General features: G+C 47.0%; 1 protein-coding gene across 1 annotated transcript in view; it reads left to right on the top strand.

The window, feature by feature from the left end:
- Window positions 1-7,864, top strand: part of NLRP5 (NLR family pyrin domain containing 5) — a 32,372-nt gene extending 24,508 nt beyond the window's left edge. The window contains exons 11-13 of the mRNA XM_078439230.2: window positions 166-336; window positions 1,887-2,057; window positions 6,853-7,864. Coding sequence (XP_078295356.1) covers window positions 166-336; window positions 1,887-2,057; window positions 6,853-6,985 — 475 coding nt within the window. The 3' untranslated portion in view covers window positions 6,986-7,864. The remainder of the gene's footprint in view (window positions 1-165; window positions 337-1,886; window positions 2,058-6,852) is intronic.
- Window positions 7,865-18,131: the final 10,267 nt, after the last annotated feature.

Here is an 18,131-nt window from a genome sequence, read left to right as displayed (position 1 = left end):
CCTCTGCACATGAACTAGTGGATTTTGCACAGTCGAAAACATTACCAGGGATGAACAGAAAGGTTACCAGTTAGGAAAGAGTAAAGGAAACACCCCACTGATGTTTCTGGGCATCATCCCCTTGAAGCACTCTCTCCTCAAATTACACGGACTGTCTTCTTGCAGACTGGTTAAGTGTCATCTCACTGCCACCTGCTGCAAGAATCTGTCCCAGGTGATCTCGAGGAGCAAATACCTGAAGAGCCTGGATCTTGCCGCCAACGCCCTGGGTGATCATGGCATCGTAGAGCTGTGCGAGGGACTAAAGCACAAGCAGGCTTCTCTGAGGAGGCTTGGGTGAGCTCCTGGGGCCACCTGTTTGAGGGCTGGGTGAAGACAAATGGGGACCTGAGCCTGAAGTTGCTTGAACAAAGACGGTGTTCTCTCTTGATTCCACTTGAATTTGCTTTGTTCTTCCTGGTGCTTAAGAGATGACATCACCCCCTTCAAATCAGCATAAAGCTACTTCATAGGAAAGTCCTAGACTCTCCACCATGAAAGCGGTTAATATCTGCACCCACATTCCCTTCTTTATAAACAGTAAAGGCGGAATCCCTACCTCTATCAGAGGGTAACTTTGCTCACATTGGGAATCCAAGAAGCATCTACGAAGTGCCTTATACTATCACAGAATTACCTCCCCTTGTCTCCTTCCACAGACACCCCACTAGAGATTTTGTTTTCATAAATGCTTAGATATAATTTCAGAAGCAAAACCAATAATAAGCCTTATTCAATCCCACCTCACCATCTAACTACAGGCAGCTAAAACTACTTGAGCTCCATGCCACAGACTTTTTACTCTATCACAAAAAATTCCCAAACACGCCAAACCTAGAATGATTGGGACATGAAAAACTGTATGCTCACCATCCAATTTAAACAATCATCAATATTTTGCTCTGGCGAGTTACAGGGTTTGTCATTGTACCTCTAAATACCTCAATATGCATCTCCAACATGTGAGAACATGGTCACCATACCATGTTTACATCCAACAATGCCATTTGGCTCTCCACTGCTCTTAGGATAAAATCCTAAATCCTTAATATGACCTAAAATGTCCAGCCTCCTCTCACGCCACTGCCTCTGGCTCCCCTCTGGCCATCTGGTCGACTCTCCATGTCTCAGACATGTCCCACCCCTTCCTTCCACAAGGGCTGTGCAGTGTCCTAAGCTCTGTTGCTGCTTCCTGCCCCCATTCACTGGGCTTACTTCTTGTCTCTTGAGTCTCACATGAAATGTCAGTTCCTCAGCAAGTCTTTCTCCATGTGTCTTGTTTGGTTCCCTGGTGACAGATGCTCTCAACCTTTATCTTTCATTCTTTCCACAACTATAATTAAGTCACTCAGGGATTCTTACCACCAGAACCAGCAACAATGGCAGCATCATCACCTGGGAACTCATTAGAAATGCAAACATTGGGACAGGTTGGGGGCCTTGGGTGGCTCAGTTGGTTGAGCATCTGACTCTTGATTTTGGCTCAGGTCATGATCCCAGGGTTGTGGGATCAAGTCCCACTTTGGGCTCCATGAAGCCTGCTTGAGATCCATTCATTCATATTCTCTCTCTCTCTCTTTCTCTCTCTCTCTCTCTCTCCCCCTCTCCCTCTCCCTCTCCCTCCCCATCCATCCGCCCCTCTCCCCTGCTCTCTCTCCTTAAAATAAAAAATTAAAATTAAAAAAAAAAACTAAGCAAATGTTCAGGTTCCTGCCCAGAACTGCTGAACCAGAAACTTCTACAGGTAGTGCCCACAACTCAGTTTTAAACATTGATGTGAAAGTCAGATGGGTTGAAGGATCAGTCACTAATCTTTGGAGGCATTTCTTGGCATGTTGGCTTTGCAGGTTGGAGGCATGTGGACTGACTTCAGACTGCTGTGAGGCACTCGCTTCGGCCCTCCTCTGCAGCCAGCGCCTGACCAGCCTAAATCTGATGCGGAACAATTTCAGCCCTGCAGGAATGATGAAGTTATGTCCAGCCTTTGCACAACCCACATCTAATCTACAAATAATTGGGTAAGTCCCTGGCATTGTCTTCTGAGATACAAACCTCCTTGTACTACAGGCATGCTAGTTGGTGGACAAACACTTTACCCCAGAAGTTGAGATTGTGGCTCAGAAACCAGATATTTATTCAACCACTAAGTGCCCACTGTGTTCCAGGCACAGTGCTGGGGATACAGGGACACAGACATAGAGGCAAGGTGCCTGATTTCACAGGGCTTACTTTTGGATGGGTTTAGAAACAGTGGAGAGACAACATATAAATAAGATGTTTATCCTTAAAAAACTAACAATATAATTGCTAGATGAGCCAACAATTATAGCTCTGGGTACATATCCAAAAGAATTGAAACCAGGATCTAGAAGAATTATTTGTACACCCGCATTTATAGCAGCATTATTCACAACAGTCAAAGGGCAGAAGCAACCCAGGCATCCGTTGACAGGTGAATGAGCAAATGAACTGTGGTATAGCCACACAATGGAATAAAATTCAGCATTAAAGTGTAAGGAAATTGTGACACACATTACCGCATGGACGAACCTTAAGGACATTATGCTGAATGAAATAAGTCCGATGCAAAAAGACAAACACTGCGTGACTCTACTTAAGTGAGGTCCCGAGAGGAGTCAAATCCATAGAGACAAAAAGTAGGGGCTGCTGCCAGAGGCTGGGGGAGATGGATGGGAAGTTGGTGTTTAACGGGCATGGGGTTGTAGCTGGGGAAGATGAAAAGTTACGAGGCTACACGTGGAGATGGCTGCACAACAGTGTGGGTCCAGTTTAATGCCACTAAAATGTACACTGAAAAACAGTTAAGATGGACAACCCATTGAGGCTGGTTGTCCTGTATTTGTATCGGTAGAAAACTGCCCAACTGAGACCCTGTCGGTTCCTGTAATGGCCCAGATTGCAGCGGCTGGGTTTATGCAGGGGTCACGTGTTGGCATATGGGTGTACCCAGAAAGAACACAAGGCTTATCGTGTGGGATCTGAGGGGGAAGACTGAGAGGCTTGGCTGAGTGGATTTGGAAATCTCCACGTGGCCAGGAACTGTTACAGGGATCTTTTCAGCAAATGAGCAGAAAAGGCGGAAGACTGGGTTGGAAAAGAGCATACTTGTATCAGTTACTCAAAAAGCAGGGTGGCCTTGGAGGGGGCCAAGATGGCGGAACAGGATGGAAGGTTTTTGTGCAACCCTGAAATACAGCCAGATCAACCATCCTGCACACCTAGAAAACTGATCTGAGGATTAACACAACAATCTGCACAGCCTGAACCACAGAATTCAACAGGTACGCGGCGGGGAGAGCTGAACTGGGGGAGAAAGTCACAGAGGGAAGGGGGCTGTTTGTGCTTGCGGAGAGAGGATGGAGTCGGAGGGAGAGTACAGGAAGCATCCCCCCACCCCCAACGCCCGAAAGCGGCTGGAGAGAAAAGAAAGTATGCGTAAGGGGCTGAACAAAAAAGGGAGAAAGGAGGAGAGGGTTTAAATTCTATTAAACTCTGTAAACAGGGGGAGCGCAGAGTCCAAAGCTCTGCAGCTGCATACCTCGTGGAGCTCTGATGGGAGGGGCGAATCCCCAGGAGCAGAGAGCGAGGTCCTCGGGCCACACGGGAGGCGGTTCCCCTGCTGGGAGGAATCCCCACGGGCAAAGGTCCCAGCGGATCCTGCAGAACCACCACATTCGCTGGTGCTGGAACAGGGCCGTTGGGGGTGAAGCCTGGCGCCAGATGTGAGTTGTGATTTTCCAGAATCCCCAAAATGCTGCTGCTACACGCCCGCGTGAACTTTTTCTGGGGCGGGCTGGCACCCGGCCGCGGTCTCGAGAAGGTTCCTGGGGGCGGCAGGCACCAGCCATTGCTCGGTGAGACCCTCCCGCAGGTCTGAGCGGAACAAAGCTGCAGTCCCTCAGAAGTGACAGCCGGAAACAGCCGCATCTGAGATAAAATTCAGGAGGGAGGAGCCGCCTGGCAACCTGACAGCTTGCTCACAGACAGTGTGGAAGCGGGGGGTGGACGGAAGCCGGACACAGAGGATGAGTGCGCGATCACTGGCCAGAGAGAACAGAACTTCCATACCAGAGACCCGCTACCTGGGTGACGCCATTTTCGCCCTTCCCGCGCATGCGCGCACACGCCTAGGTGCGCGGCAACATCCACCCCAGTAAGCTAAGCAGCGCCATCTAGTGGAGAACCGGGCTGTTACACTAAGCCCCACCCAACTGCCAACCACGCTCTTCAGGAACAACATGAGTCTCTCCACCTGCTTAGTTTATGGACTACAAAGTGCTTCATAGTTCAACATCTAGGGGAAACTGATGCAATTTCAATCGTATTTCAGTCTGTTTGCTGGTCCATCTATTCAATTTTTTTTTCTTTTCTTATTCTTCAATACAGAAAGAGAAAAAATTTATTTTTATTTTCCATTTCTATTAAAAATAGTTTTTCTTTAACTTTTTTCTACTATATTTTTACTTTTTTGTAAAATTTTCAAATTGTTTTTTTACTTCCATCATTTTATTTTATTCTCTTTCATTGTATACATTTTTTTTTAATTTTTTTTCACATTTATTTTTGATAGACAGAGACAGAGCATGAGCAGGGGAGGGGCAGAGAGAGAGAGAGAGGGAGTCACAGAATCCGAAGCAGGCTCCAGACTCCGAGCTGTCAGCACAGAGCCTGATGCGGGGCTCGAACATACAAACCGTGAGATCATGACCTGAGCCGAAGTCGGATGCTTAACTGAGCCACCCAGGCACTCCCCATTGTATACATTTTTTCAAATTTTCAAATATTTTCTTTTTTTTCTTATCTTTCCCTTTTTTCTCTAATCTATCAAGCTCCTTTCAACAACCAGACCAGAACACACCTAGGATCTAAGCATCCTTTATTTGATTTTTTTGTGTGTTGTTTTTAATTTTTTTACCTTATTAATTCCTTTTCTTTCTTCAAAATGATGAAATGAAGGAATTCACCAAAAGAAAGAACAGGAAGAAATGACAGCCAGGAGTTTAACACAGATACAAGCAAGATGTCTGAACCAGAATTTAGAATCACAATAGTAAGAATACTAGCTGGGTTGAAAACACATTAAAATCCCTTTCTGCAGAGCTAAAACCTAGTCAGGATGAAATAAAAAATGCTATAACTGAGCTGCAATCTTGAATGGGTGTCACAGCGGCCAGGATGGATGAGGCAGAACAGAAAATCAGCAACAGAGGACAAACTTAGGAAGAATAAGGGAGCAGAAAGAAAGATGGAGATTAAGGCAAAAGAGCACAATTTAAGAATTAGATAAATCAGTTACTCATTAAAAAGGAACAACATCAGAATCATAGGGTCCCAGAAGAGGAAGAGAGAAATACGGGTAGAAGGGTTATGTGAGCAAATCATAGCAGAAAACTTTCCTAACCTGGGGAAAGACACAGACATCAAAATCCAGGAAGCACAGAGGACTCCCATTAGACTGAACAAAAACCAACCATCCACAAGGCATATCATAGTCAAATTCACAAAATACTCAGTCAAGGAAAGAATCGTGAAAGCAGCAAGGGAAAAAAAGTCCTTAACCTACAAGGAAGACAGATCAGGCTTGCAGCAGACCTATCCACAGAAACTTGGCAGGTCAGAAAGGAGTGGCAGGATATATTCAACGTGCTGAATCAGAAAAATATGCAGCCAAGAATTCTTTATCCAGAAAGGCTGTCATTCAAAATAGAAGGAGAGATAAAGTTTCCCAGACAAACACAAATTAAAGGAGTTCATGAGCACTAAACCAGCCTTGCAAGAAATTTTAAGGGGGACTCTCTGAAGGGAAAAAAGATGAAAGAGGGAGAGAGAGAGCGAGAAAGAGGGAAAGAGTAAAAGACCAAAAGCAACAAAGACTAGAAAGGATCAGAAAACACCACCAGAAACTCCAACTCTACACCACCAGAAACTCCAACTCTACGGCAACATAATGGCAATAAATTCATATCTTTCAGTACTCACTCTAAACGTCAATGGACTCAATGCTCCAATCAAAATTAAACAAATAAATAAACTTAAGGAAAAAAAATAAGTAGTAGTAGTGTAGGCTTGGACAAGCTCAGCTTGTGACCTTGGGACTTAGCATAAAAGAGCCAGACCTAGATTTTCCTAGTGGACATTTCAGGAACCTGTTTCCCTATCTGCAAAATGGGGAAGCTGCTCTGTATCTATTTGAACACCTATTTCTCTCTCCTGTCCTAGAAGATACAAGCTTCACAAGGGTGGGGACTTTGCTTTGTTCATTACTATGTCCCCAAGCCCTATAATAGGACCTGGCTCATAATAGGTTCTCAAGGAGTTTGTGGATGGATGAATAATCATGCCTGACTCTTAGGATCATGGCAAAGGGCAGATGCCTCTAAAAGCTCAGTGTAGCATCTAACACATTGAAGAGTGCCTTTCCACGTAGGGATTTACTCTTGTTCTATGGGGAACCTTCTGTTTCTCCTCAAGAGTACAAAAAGAGGTTTCAAATCCTTAGTGGGGTTTCTGGGAACTTTAAAGAAAGAAGGGTCAGAAACAAATTCCCTGGAGTGCCTGAATGGCTCAGTCAGTTAAGTGACTGACTCTTGGTTTCACTTCAGGTCACGATCTGAGGGTTCATGAGTTTGAGCCCCATGTCAGGGTCTGCGCTGCCAGCTGTGGGTTCTTGGGATTCTCCCCATCTCTCTCAGCCCTTTCCCCCATTCATACTGTCTCTGTCTCTCTGAAAATAAACTTAAAAAAAAAAAAAGCAAATTCCCAGAGTAACATGTCCCCCTTCTGCCTCACCAGGCTGTGGAAATGGCAATATCCTCCTCAAATAAGGAAGCTACTGAAGGAGGTGCAGCTACTCAAGCCACACATTGTAATTGGGGATGGTTGGTATTCTTTTGATGAAGATGACCGGTATTGGTGGAAAAACTGAAGATGCGAAAACCCTCCCCACCCACACGCATTCTGATGGAGGAACATTGAAAGCTGTGCCCAGGACTTCCCTCTCGGAGATGGAATATGATTTCTGTTTCTCACAAAGCCCTCACTGGTAGTTATTCTTGTGTGTCCAATATATCTTGGCTGTTGGATTTGCCTCTGACATAGCCTGTGACCTTCAAGTCCTAGGATTTCTGTATCTATGAAATGTCTGTCCTACTCAGAGCATATGGAGAAAATCAAACATTGAGAGCATTTGGGGAATAAGTACCATGTGGCCTTGTGCAGTGGAGATATGATCCAGGAGAAGAGTGGGGAAACAGGTCCCCAAAGTGGCCCCCAAATGTTAGTACAATTCTGCTGGAGTTAAAATAAAATATTGAAGCACAATCCAAAAGTCAAAGAAGGTGTGACTATCAATATCTAAACTTAAACACAAAACCGAGTGCATTGCTTAGTGTAGTGAAGAACTGGTCTACCACCATCTCTCTGAGAAGAGCAGACTGCTGATCTCATGTAGGCAGGGATGTGGGGGAGCATGGGGTTCAGGGATTGGTGGACCTTTGGGGTGAGTTGACATGTAGCATTCACAGGTGTGTTTACCAGAGTGAATCCTTCCTGATTGGCTGGATTTCAGAAGCTAAGGGGAGTCTTGGTTGGCTTGTCAAAGCATGTTCACTGAGGCAAGTTGTCTTGGATCCATTTAACGGGTTTACACCTGGTTGGGTAGCTACTTGTTACCACGGCTACAGAACAATCAGTCTCTTCCTAGGAAAGTGGGAAATTCTTGGGGTTCTCACCAATATGTACTTCTTTTTATTATTCCTCATATTTATCTAGTCTATGATGATGATACCTAACACACATAGTCCTTATTGTGTGCCAGGCTCTATCCTAAGCACAATCTACAACCCATTTGGTCTTCAAATCCAAGGATGATTTTTCAAACCTGGAAATGTTTTAGGCTTGTTCCCTGTCAGCTCAAATCAGATGGTGATTGGCCTGCCTCATCTCACCCCTGTAATATGGCTGACGAAAAGTTTTTGCCAGGCATAGGAGAAACGTCAGCCCTGTGGTTTCCTTGGGTTTATGCAGTTAGCATTATCTTCAATCTGTGGTGTCTTTGCAGGAATACTTTTTTTAATGTTTATTTATTCATTTTGAGAGAGAAAGAGTCCATGCGAGGGGAGAGGGGCAGAGAGCAAGGAGCAGAGAGAGAATTCCAAGCGGCTCCGTCTCATGACCCCGGGATCATGACCTGAGCCAAAATCAAGAGTTGGACGCTCAACCAACTGAGCCACCTAGCTGCCCCAGGAATACTTTTTAAACACATTCTGGGAGCGTTCACAGTACATCATGCTGTATATTGGGCCAGTGGGACAGGGTTTGTGGGATACGAATGGGGGAGGGGTGTCACAGAGACACCTTCTAAACTGGAGTCTTCAGAACATCACATGGGATACATGACTATCTGACCTACAGACCCAGTGAGGCAGTACCACTAATGCGTGTGTTAAAGCTAATAAAGCATTACTCTTTCAGTCTTTTTAAAGACTATCATGTTATTTATAGCTAAAAATACCTAATGCCCGCCTTCTGTGTTTAATGGAGTTTCTTGAGCACTGCTTGTCCCTGTCTCTCCTGACAATAGATATGTCCCACTTTGGAAAATTCCCACCAAAAAGGGAGATCAAAGAGTGAAGGCGACAACTTTTTTATTCAGATCCGTGTTGAAATCCTGACTCTGCTAAATGACACTAGACAAATGTCACCCTCCATCAGCCTTTGTTCCCTTATCTGTAAAATAAGGAAAATAGTACCTGCCTCTTAGGGTCAGTTTGAGAAGAAGAATTTTGGAAAAGCTCACCAGCAGCTAGAACATTCATTCCACAAATATTAAGTACCTACCTGTGTTATCTATGGCAGTTCACAATATTGTTCACAAACTTAACAGCTTAAAACACATTATCTACACAGTTTCTATGGGTTAAGAGTCCAGAAGTGGCTTAGCTGGATCCCCTGCCTCAGGGTCTCACGAAGCCACAATGAATGTGTCCAGTGGGTCTGTGGTCTAATCTGGGACTCAACTGGGGAAGGAACCTCTCCCAAATTCAAGTGGTTCCCAGAAGTGTTCATATGTTTGCAGGCTGTTGGACGGAGGACTTCAGTTTTTTTCTTGCTGGTTGTCAGAGGGCATTCCCAGCTACTTGCCATATCGCCCCCTCTATATGGCAGGTTGCTTCTTCAAAGCTAGCAAGAGAGAGAGTCCCTCTGCAAAACAGACTTATAAATTCATGTCGCCACAGAAGCAAGGTCCCATCAACTTTGCCCTATTCTATTTGGCTATAAGTCACAAGTCCTGCTCACACTCAAGGGAAGGAGACCCCACAAGGACATGAACATCGGGATGAAGGGAGCATGGGGCCACCTTATAGTCTGTCCAATGCTCTGCTCTATGCTCTAGAGGGAAGCCACTCTCAACTCACTTCTGTGTGTTGGAAAGGGCAGCTTCTGTCTTGTTTCCCCCAGCCATCTCCAAGGGTAGAGAAGAAGTTATTTAGTTGGTAAGGCCAGAAGGAAGACACTGGACTTGTGTGGCTTAGCCCCTCTGGGCACTCCTTCCAAGCAGCCTGTCCTTAGCAAGCCTCCACGGGCTGGAGGACTCTAAGGCAAAGTGTTAGGAATCTGCAAGTACAGGCCATCCGACCAGTGGCGTTTTGAGCACTAGAAGCGACATCATGATCTATATCTGATTCGTGATTTCTCATTTAATTCCAAGTTCCAAAAGAAGGGGAAATGCCCAGCCCCTATGTGCTGGCCGCTGGGCCAGGGCTGACCGTTCAGCAGCACGCAAGGCCAGCAAGGTCTCTACTCTCTCTAACATTGTAGCGAGGAGACCAGTACAAGCTGCAAATGTCCAATCAAACATCCTACAAAGAATCAGACAGTAGTGGCATGTTGGCAAGAGTGGGCCAGCCGTTTTTGACTTTGGAGCCTGAGAAGGCCATGTGTCTTCTTCTTCAGTTTGTATTTTTTAAAGCTGGCTTTGGGATATGCTTTTCTCCATTTAGTGTGCTGTTCTGAGCTTTGACAAACACTGGATAGCCTTCACCAAGATGTACGGAACAGTTCATCTTCCCAAAAAGTCCCTCATGCCCGTTTGTACCCCACAGTTATTCCCCACAACCTCCCTGTGCTGCTGAGTTAACTAAACCTGGAACTGGCCGCCCGTGGAATTGTTTCTGGGTGTAGCACAGATAGGGGCTTCAGGTCAGGATCCCTAGCCTACCTTTCCATGGCTCCACAATTCCCTTGAACGTCCCCGGATGTGCACTAGATGGCAGTGGAGCACTTTAATTTCTAAAGCTAAAACTGCAGAAAGATGTGCTCAGGCCTCCCAGTAGTGAGGTTTTCAAGTCAGCCTTGTTGTGGGGGAGGGGCTGTGCAAGACGGGATATTGAGCAGTATCCCTGGCTTCCCCCCGCTAAGAGGGAGCACCCGCCTGCCTCCAGTCGTGACCACTGAAACTGACTCCAATCACGGCCAGATGTCACCCGGGGACACAGTCGCCCTCGCCTGAAGACCACCGCTCTATATTAAGCCGGAACACCTCCCTCAGAAGCATCCTCAGTGGCTTTGCCTCTACCCCAGTGGACTGGGTCAATTTGCAGGCAATCCCATATCAGTATGCAGTGCTGAGGGTACCACCGCTTCAGGACATTTGTGTACTGGGCACCCAAGAGGGTAGCTGCCCCAAACCCGGAAGCAGTCAAGATGCCCTTCAGGAGGCAAATGGATAAATACCCTGTGGTCCGGCCAGATAATGAAACATCATTCAGCACTGAAAAGAAATGAGCTATCAAGCCATGACACAGAGGAGCCTTAAATGCACATTACTAAATGAAAGAAGCCAATCTGAAAAGAGTGCGTGCTGTAGGATTCCAACCATGTGACATTCCAGAAAAGACAAAACCACGGAGACAATAAAAAGATCAGGGCTTGCCAGAGGGTGGGGGGAGGCGGGAAGGATGAACAGGTCAGGACAGTGACATTGTATGATACAATATACACGTGTCCCAATCCATAGAATATACAACACAGAGAATGAACCCTAATGTAACTTGTAGGCTTTGTATGATAATGATGTGTTGGTACAGGTTCATCAATTAACAAATGCACTACTCTGGGGGAGGATGTGGATAGGGAGGGAGGCTGTGCACAGGTGGGTCAGGCGGTATGTGGGAAATCTCTGTACCTACCACTTAGCATTCTGTGAACCCAGAACTGCCCTAAAATGCCTTTTTTTTTTTAAGAGAGTCTGGTTGCAGAGTTTTTAAATTCTTAGTGAAAACCAACTCAGGTCCTTCTATAGTCTGGAAATACCTGTGTCACTCAAATGGTTTTTCTTCATCTTTTTGCCACAGATCACTGGGGACCATGATCAAAAATTGAAGGGGGAGAGGAGAGACAAAAATCTAGAAAGCTAATTTTTTTTCATTTTTTTAATGTTTTATTTTTATTTTTGACATAGAGAGATAGAGCATGAGCAGGGGAGGGGCAGAGAGAGAGGGAGACACAGAATCCAGAGCAGGCTCCAGGCTCTGAGCTGTCAGCACAGAACCCAACACGGGGCTTGAACTCATAGACCGTGAGATGATGACCTGAGCCGAAGTCGGATGCTCAACCGACTGAGCCACCCAGGAGCCCCTAGAAAGCTAATTTTTTAAATGTTTTTAATGTGTATTTATTTTTAGGAGAGAGAGTGTGTGTGTGAGCAGGGGAGGAGCAGAGAGAGAGGGAGACACAGAATCTGAAGCAGGATCCAGGCTCTGATCTGTCAGCACAGAGCCCGATGCGGGGCTCGAACTCACGAACCCAGACCCACGCATTTAAATGATATGGCATATAATATCCCCTACTGCTCTTCACCCTGGAGCCATCTTTTCATGGTTTCACAAACACTGTGCTACTCTCAAGAATCCACACAGTGGCAGCAGAGACCAGCATTTTCCTAGAGGACCCTAGGAGGCTGCAGAATGGGAACATCCACCTTGCCTGGTTGCATGGAGCATTTCTGCATCGTAGAAGGCTACTGCCGAATTTTTCTGGATTTATCCACAGCAGTGAATGCAGCTAAGGACAGACAGGAGCCTCTGAGGTCCAGGATGAGGGGCAAGGGGGAGGATGAAGGAAGCTGCCAAACTAGATGGCATTCTGGGCAGTATTTCCATCCCATTGGGAATGATAGTGTATCAGAACATCACCAGATCTTGAGTGAGTGGCCTCACTTAACAAAATGTAGCCATGTCTCTGCAGCGTGTGGCAGAACCTAATGACTGGAACCCGGTGTTACTGTGTCTCCTTGTATATTTTTGGGTGTGTTGCCTCACCTCTCTGAGGCTGTTTCTCCCTCTGCCAAATGGAGGAAATAGTTCCTGATTCCTGGTGTTAGTGTGAATATTAGGCAAAATGAGACCTATGGAGCCCCAGACACACAGTAGATTCACATTAAATTGTATCTCCCGAGAGTCTCTTAGATAACAGCCATCTCGAAACCCTCACTTGTGTGTCTCCTCACTGGGGAGAGCAGGCAAAAAGAGTCACTTCATGCACTGTTGGGGACACAATCAGTCTAACCTCTGGGGAGAGGTTGTATCTGTCAGAATTCAAATGCACATTCCCCCTCATGCCAGGAGAGGAAGAGTGAATTTTGGTGGAGTATTTTTTCATAGCAGAAGATGAGAAAGCATCTCAGTGTGCATCTGACTGAGACTGGGTAATAAAATGCTACATCCATGATAAAGTGTTTTTTAAAATATTAAAAGGAATAAGATAATGTATATGGGCTTCTCTGGAACAATCTTGGATACACAAGTATGTAGGCAGGTAGGTAGACAACGGACACATACATAGACACATAGACATACAGGTGCAAGAATACACACATAGATGATAGAAACATAGATACATACATAGATATACATAGATGCGTAGGTACACAGATACATAGAAACATCATATATACATACGTCCATACATACATCCATAACAAGTGGCAGGATGATATGCATGATGTGCTCCCATTGATAAATTATTTTTTAAGTATTTATTTAAGACTTTATTCACGGAGTCTCTTAAAGGATAATGTAGAAAGAGGGATAAGGAACCTGGGAATTGAGATAAAAGAGAGTTGGTGTTTTTCCTCCAAGTATCTTTTTTTTTTTTTTTTAAGATCTTATTTGTGATCACGTATCAATTCCTGACACAAGTTCCCTTGGCATAGCCCCCAGCAGCCATATCGAGATAGTGTTTTTGCTCTGCTAGCTGGGGGCCACATCCATTTCACAAGCATTGCATGGAGTAGAGACCACTGTGAGGATGGGTATTAGATTTGGACTTTTAAGCTCTGCTACTTACTAGCTAGGATAGCCTGGGGAAAGCCTCCCCTGAGCCTCTTTTCTTATCTGTAAAATGGGGACAATACCACTTCATGAGATGGTTAGGAAGCCTCAGATGATGTCTGTGGATTAAGCGGGTTTCCAACACTCTAGACCCAACGGCGAGGCTCTGTCCGTGGTGCTGAAGGATCTAGCCAAGTGACGAGGTGGGGGGGTTGTGGAATAGACTTTTTTTGTCTCTCAATGCAAGAGAGAAGGCAACATAGATGGGGCCAGAAACAATCCCTCCCCACCCATAACTTCTTTGGGAGGTCAGTGGAAGAGAAAAGATGAGTAGGTGTATGATACACAGAGACACAGATACATACACAGACACAGGCACCTACAATGATACATACACACAAGGACACAGACATGTGGGACTACAAAGACACACAGGGACACACACACACGTGTGTGTACACGCACACAGATACACACACACGACATTCACTCCTCTAAGGGTGGCTTGGAGCACACCAGTCCCCAAGACGCTCTATTAGCGTAAGGTTTCATGATCAAACAAGTTCAGGAAATACTGCTTGTTATAACTTACCCTCCACCCCCACCTCTGCAATTAAAAGGCTCCTGAAGGGAAACAAAGAAACAAAAACTTGTTTAATGATTTATCCGGTGATCAAAATCTCAACTCCACACCTACCATGTGCCCAGCACTGTTCTATGTGTTGAAAAAAAAATTCAAATACAACATTTTCCCAAGTTACTTGAACACAGGATCCCGTTTTCTCCAAATATCTAACCAACATTCCTGGACCCTACATTCCCCAGGGTGCACTTCGGGAAAGGTGGTGTCCAGAGCTTAGCTAAGTGACTCCAGGGAATTGTTGCCTTGGCATCCCTTCTGTGTGGCCAAGTGGCCTGTGGGAGCCTGAACCTGACACCCACCCCTCCTTTGAGCATGTGCCCTCAAGTCACAAGCAAAAGCAGGCTCCTGGTGACTCACACAAGCACTCTTATGAGTGAGTATCTCCTGACTCCAGAGCCTATATGCCTTATACTCTCCTTGGTTGAGGCTGCTATGGGGCTCACCAAAACCCCACTCTCTTGGTTTGAATTGGCCAATCCAGCCCTAGCTTGGGAAGCCCAGAGCACTCCACACAACACTCCCCAGTAAAAGCATGTACCCCACATCTTTCCTCTGTCTGCACTCTGCCTTGACCTCCCCACACAGCCCCTTGAGACGTGTGTTATACTTCCTCCATGACCTGTAAGTAATAAACTTCTCTGTTTCAGTTTCTCTTGTCGTCTGCTCTTGAACCACAGCTCACCATCTGTGCTCAACTTAATACATGTTCACTTAACGGTCATGATGTGGGGAGACGTGGGAAGGGAGTTGGACAGTCACCCCATGGCTGTCTGGCTTCCACCCCTTGAGACCCCACCTCTTCAGACAAACGCCTCCCCCACCTCCCCCACCCCAGGACCTTCTCCACATCAATCCTCACCCACGGGTCACTCCCTGATGCCACACACACGCACGCAGACACCAGCGGGTAGCTCCAGGGGGGCAGACTGTGCCTGTCACGTTCATCAATGCATCCCCCGTGCTTGGCAGGGTCCCAGACATGTAGCAAGTGCTCAATAAACATGAACAAGGGGGTAGATGTGGACACAGTGGAAGGAGTATGAGGTTTGGGGCTTTGAGTTCAGATGTCAGTGCTACCGCTTTACAGACCGTGATCTGGTAGCAGTTCCATCACCAACAAAGGAGGAGTAATGCCCACCCCCGGGCCTTTGTGAGGACTGGGTTAAGTGAGGAACAGGAAGTCAGCCTTGCACCAGGGCGGGCACTGAATACATGGCAGCAAACAAGACTCTTGGCACTATCACCACTGTGCGCTCATGGGATTGAAAACTTGTCCAAATTCCCATGTCCCCGATTTCTCCATTTTCGCAGTGGGTGAAGGGCCACGGTGTGGGCTCACCATGAGGACTACACGGTGAGATCTGTAAGAGAACATACATCTCTTTCTTTTACCTGAGCGCCCAAACCAACTCCTGGCATATTCCATAAGGACTTGCTGGGGAAGTGAGGGGCTGAGTGAATGTGCGTGTGTGTGGACAAATGGATAAATGGCACAATGTGGCACGAAAGCACAGGTCTGGTGCCTGGTCCTGTGGAAGCTGACGTGTCTCCCGCACCGGCCACCAGTTTGGCCGGAATTCAGGGGCTGGTTAGACACGAGGGCCATCGAGCCCTGTTGCAGACACACTGCATGAGAACCGCTGGGGACAGGACCCAGGTATCTGCCTGACCAGCAATGCCCCTCCACATCCGTATGTCCGTCAAACCTTGAGGACAGCAGGCCCAAACACAGAGCAAGTGTTCCTTCCCAGTGGAGAAGTCTGAGTTCATTCTGGAGCAGACAGCTTCCCCACTACGGCAGCCACCAAAACCACCCAAAAAGCTCATTAATTAATTTTTTAATGTTTATTTTTGAGACAGAAAGAGACAGAGCGTGAATGGGGAAGGGTCAGAGAGAGGAAGACACAGAATCTGAAGCAGGCTCCAGGCTCTGAGCTGTCAGCACAGAGCCTGATGCAGGGCTCGAACTCACGGAGTGTGAGATCTGACCTGAGGCGAAGTCAGATGCTTAACCAAGGAGCCACCCAGGCGCCCCCCAAAAAGCTCATTAATAGGCAGATTATCAGACCCCAGCCTCGACTTCCAGAATCTGAATGCAAAGGACAGAGCCTTCCCGGGAACCCGCATTGCGACGAGTTCTTGGGGACGACTGGGGATATTAGTTTTTGACCTGAGGCACTGGCAGAGTCCTGGCTCTCGTAGGCCACCACAACCTTCCCCAGTTGCCGTGCAGGATGGTTTACCCCAGAGTCAAAATCTTTGGCCTCCAGAACCAACTCTACCATCTAAAAAGGAAACCCGAAACATATTGGGTCTGCACATTGTAAAGGCCTGCTTCAGGGTCCTGTGACCAAGCACAGTACAAGTCCCTCCCCCTGGGCTTGGGGTGTACAGGTGAGTATCTTACACACACTAACACATATACCTGCACCCCAGCCAACGGTCTGCAGGCAACAAGATGACCCATGTTGCCAGAACTTCTAAGAGAAGCCAGAAATCCATATGTTTTTATGCGATATGTTCCAATTTAAAATTCTGGGTCTGGGCACCCGGGTGGATCCGTGGGTTAAGCGTCTCACTCTTGATTTCGTCTCAGGTCATGATCTCATGGTCATGAGATGGAGTCCTACATCAGGCTCTGTGCTGACAGCAAGGAGCCTGCTTGGGATTCTCTCTCTCTCTCTCTCTCTCTCTCTCTCTCTCTGCCCCTCCCCCACTCGCTCTCTCTCAAAATATATAAACATTTCTTAAAAATAAGATAGAATTCTGGGGGCGCCTGGGTGGCTCAGTCAGTTAGGCATCCAACTTTGGCTCAGGTCATGATCTCACAGTTTGTGAGTTCAAGCCCTGCATCAGGCTCCATGCTGACAGCTCAGAGCCTGGAGCCTGCTTCGGATTCTGTTTCCCCTCTCTCTCTGCCTCTCCCCCCACCCCCGACTCATGCTCTCAAAAATGAATAAACATTTTTAAAAAGTAGGGACGCCTGGGTGGCTCAGTCAGTTAAGCTTCTGGCTCTTGGTTTCTGTTCAGGTTACAATCTCTCCGTTCGTGAGTTTGAACCCCGAGCTGGGCTCTGTGCTGTCAGCGCCGAGCCTGCTTGGGATTCTGTCTCCCTCTCTCCATGTCCCTTCCCCACTTGGCATCTGTCTCTCAAAAATAAATAAACCTAAAAAAAATTTCTTTCAATTAGTTGCTAACAATTTTTCATGGGAATTTCCCATTTTAAAACATCCTAATTCTGCTCTCTCCTGGAAAACCAGCCCTGACAATGCAGGGGCGTGCGTCACTGAGCTGAGCAGGAGCCCGCTTCAGACCAGGGGTGGCCTCCCTGACCTCCCAAAGCCCTCGCCCATTCCTGTCCCCTGCCTGGTCCCCACAAGAATCTAAGCTTGAAGCTCGCAGGTGACCGTTTTAGGAGACCAGAACAGGAACTCGCAGGCACCACCGTGACTTGAGGCCAAGAAATTAACTGCATGGAAGCAGACTGTGCTGTAGGAGGGAAGGTGGGGAATGTTTGCTCCAGGAGAGGACAAAGTTGCCAAGGGCTGAAGAGCCATTCGGTGGTTCTCAGCTCAGGGTGATTTTTCCTCACCCACAGGGGACATGTGGCAATCTCTGGAGATGTGGTGGACTGTCTGCAGGGCCCTCCTGGCTTCTACTGGGTGGAGGCCAGGGATGCTGTTCAACACCCCACAAGGCCCAGGATGGTTACCCACCACGAGGAATAACCCAGCTGAAAATGTCAACAGTGCTGAAGCTGACAGGGCCCGACCCCCTCTGGGCATTAGCCCTCCGTATGGGCACGTCTACGCCAGAGTAGACTGCGTCGCAGAGCAGGCTGGAGGGGCAGGGCTGAGAACGGCGGCAGATGCATCACAGTAACTGCACCAACGGTGTAAGTTCTTGTTGTGTACGATTGGGACATCGTGGGGAAACGTATCTGCAGTCTCACTCCCGTGAGTCTGAGACTCGGCTTTCTGGAAAGCATCGTGGCAACAACGATGAGGATGTTAACTAGTAACGACGAAGGGACATCTGTCTAGGTCCTGCGGTACGTGAAGTAAGCTGAGGCTCCGAGAAAGGCAGGGAGTTCTGCA

The sequence above is a fragment of the Panthera onca genome, chromosome E2 (assembly GCF_046562875.1).
Source record: "Panthera onca isolate mPanOnc1 chromosome E2, mPanOnc1 haplotype 2, whole genome shotgun sequence".
NCBI classification, from domain to species: Eukaryota; Metazoa; Chordata; class Mammalia; order Carnivora; family Felidae; genus Panthera; species Panthera onca.
The sequence above is the reverse complement of the archived record's forward strand: the minus strand, read 5'-3'. Positions and strand labels throughout refer to the sequence as shown.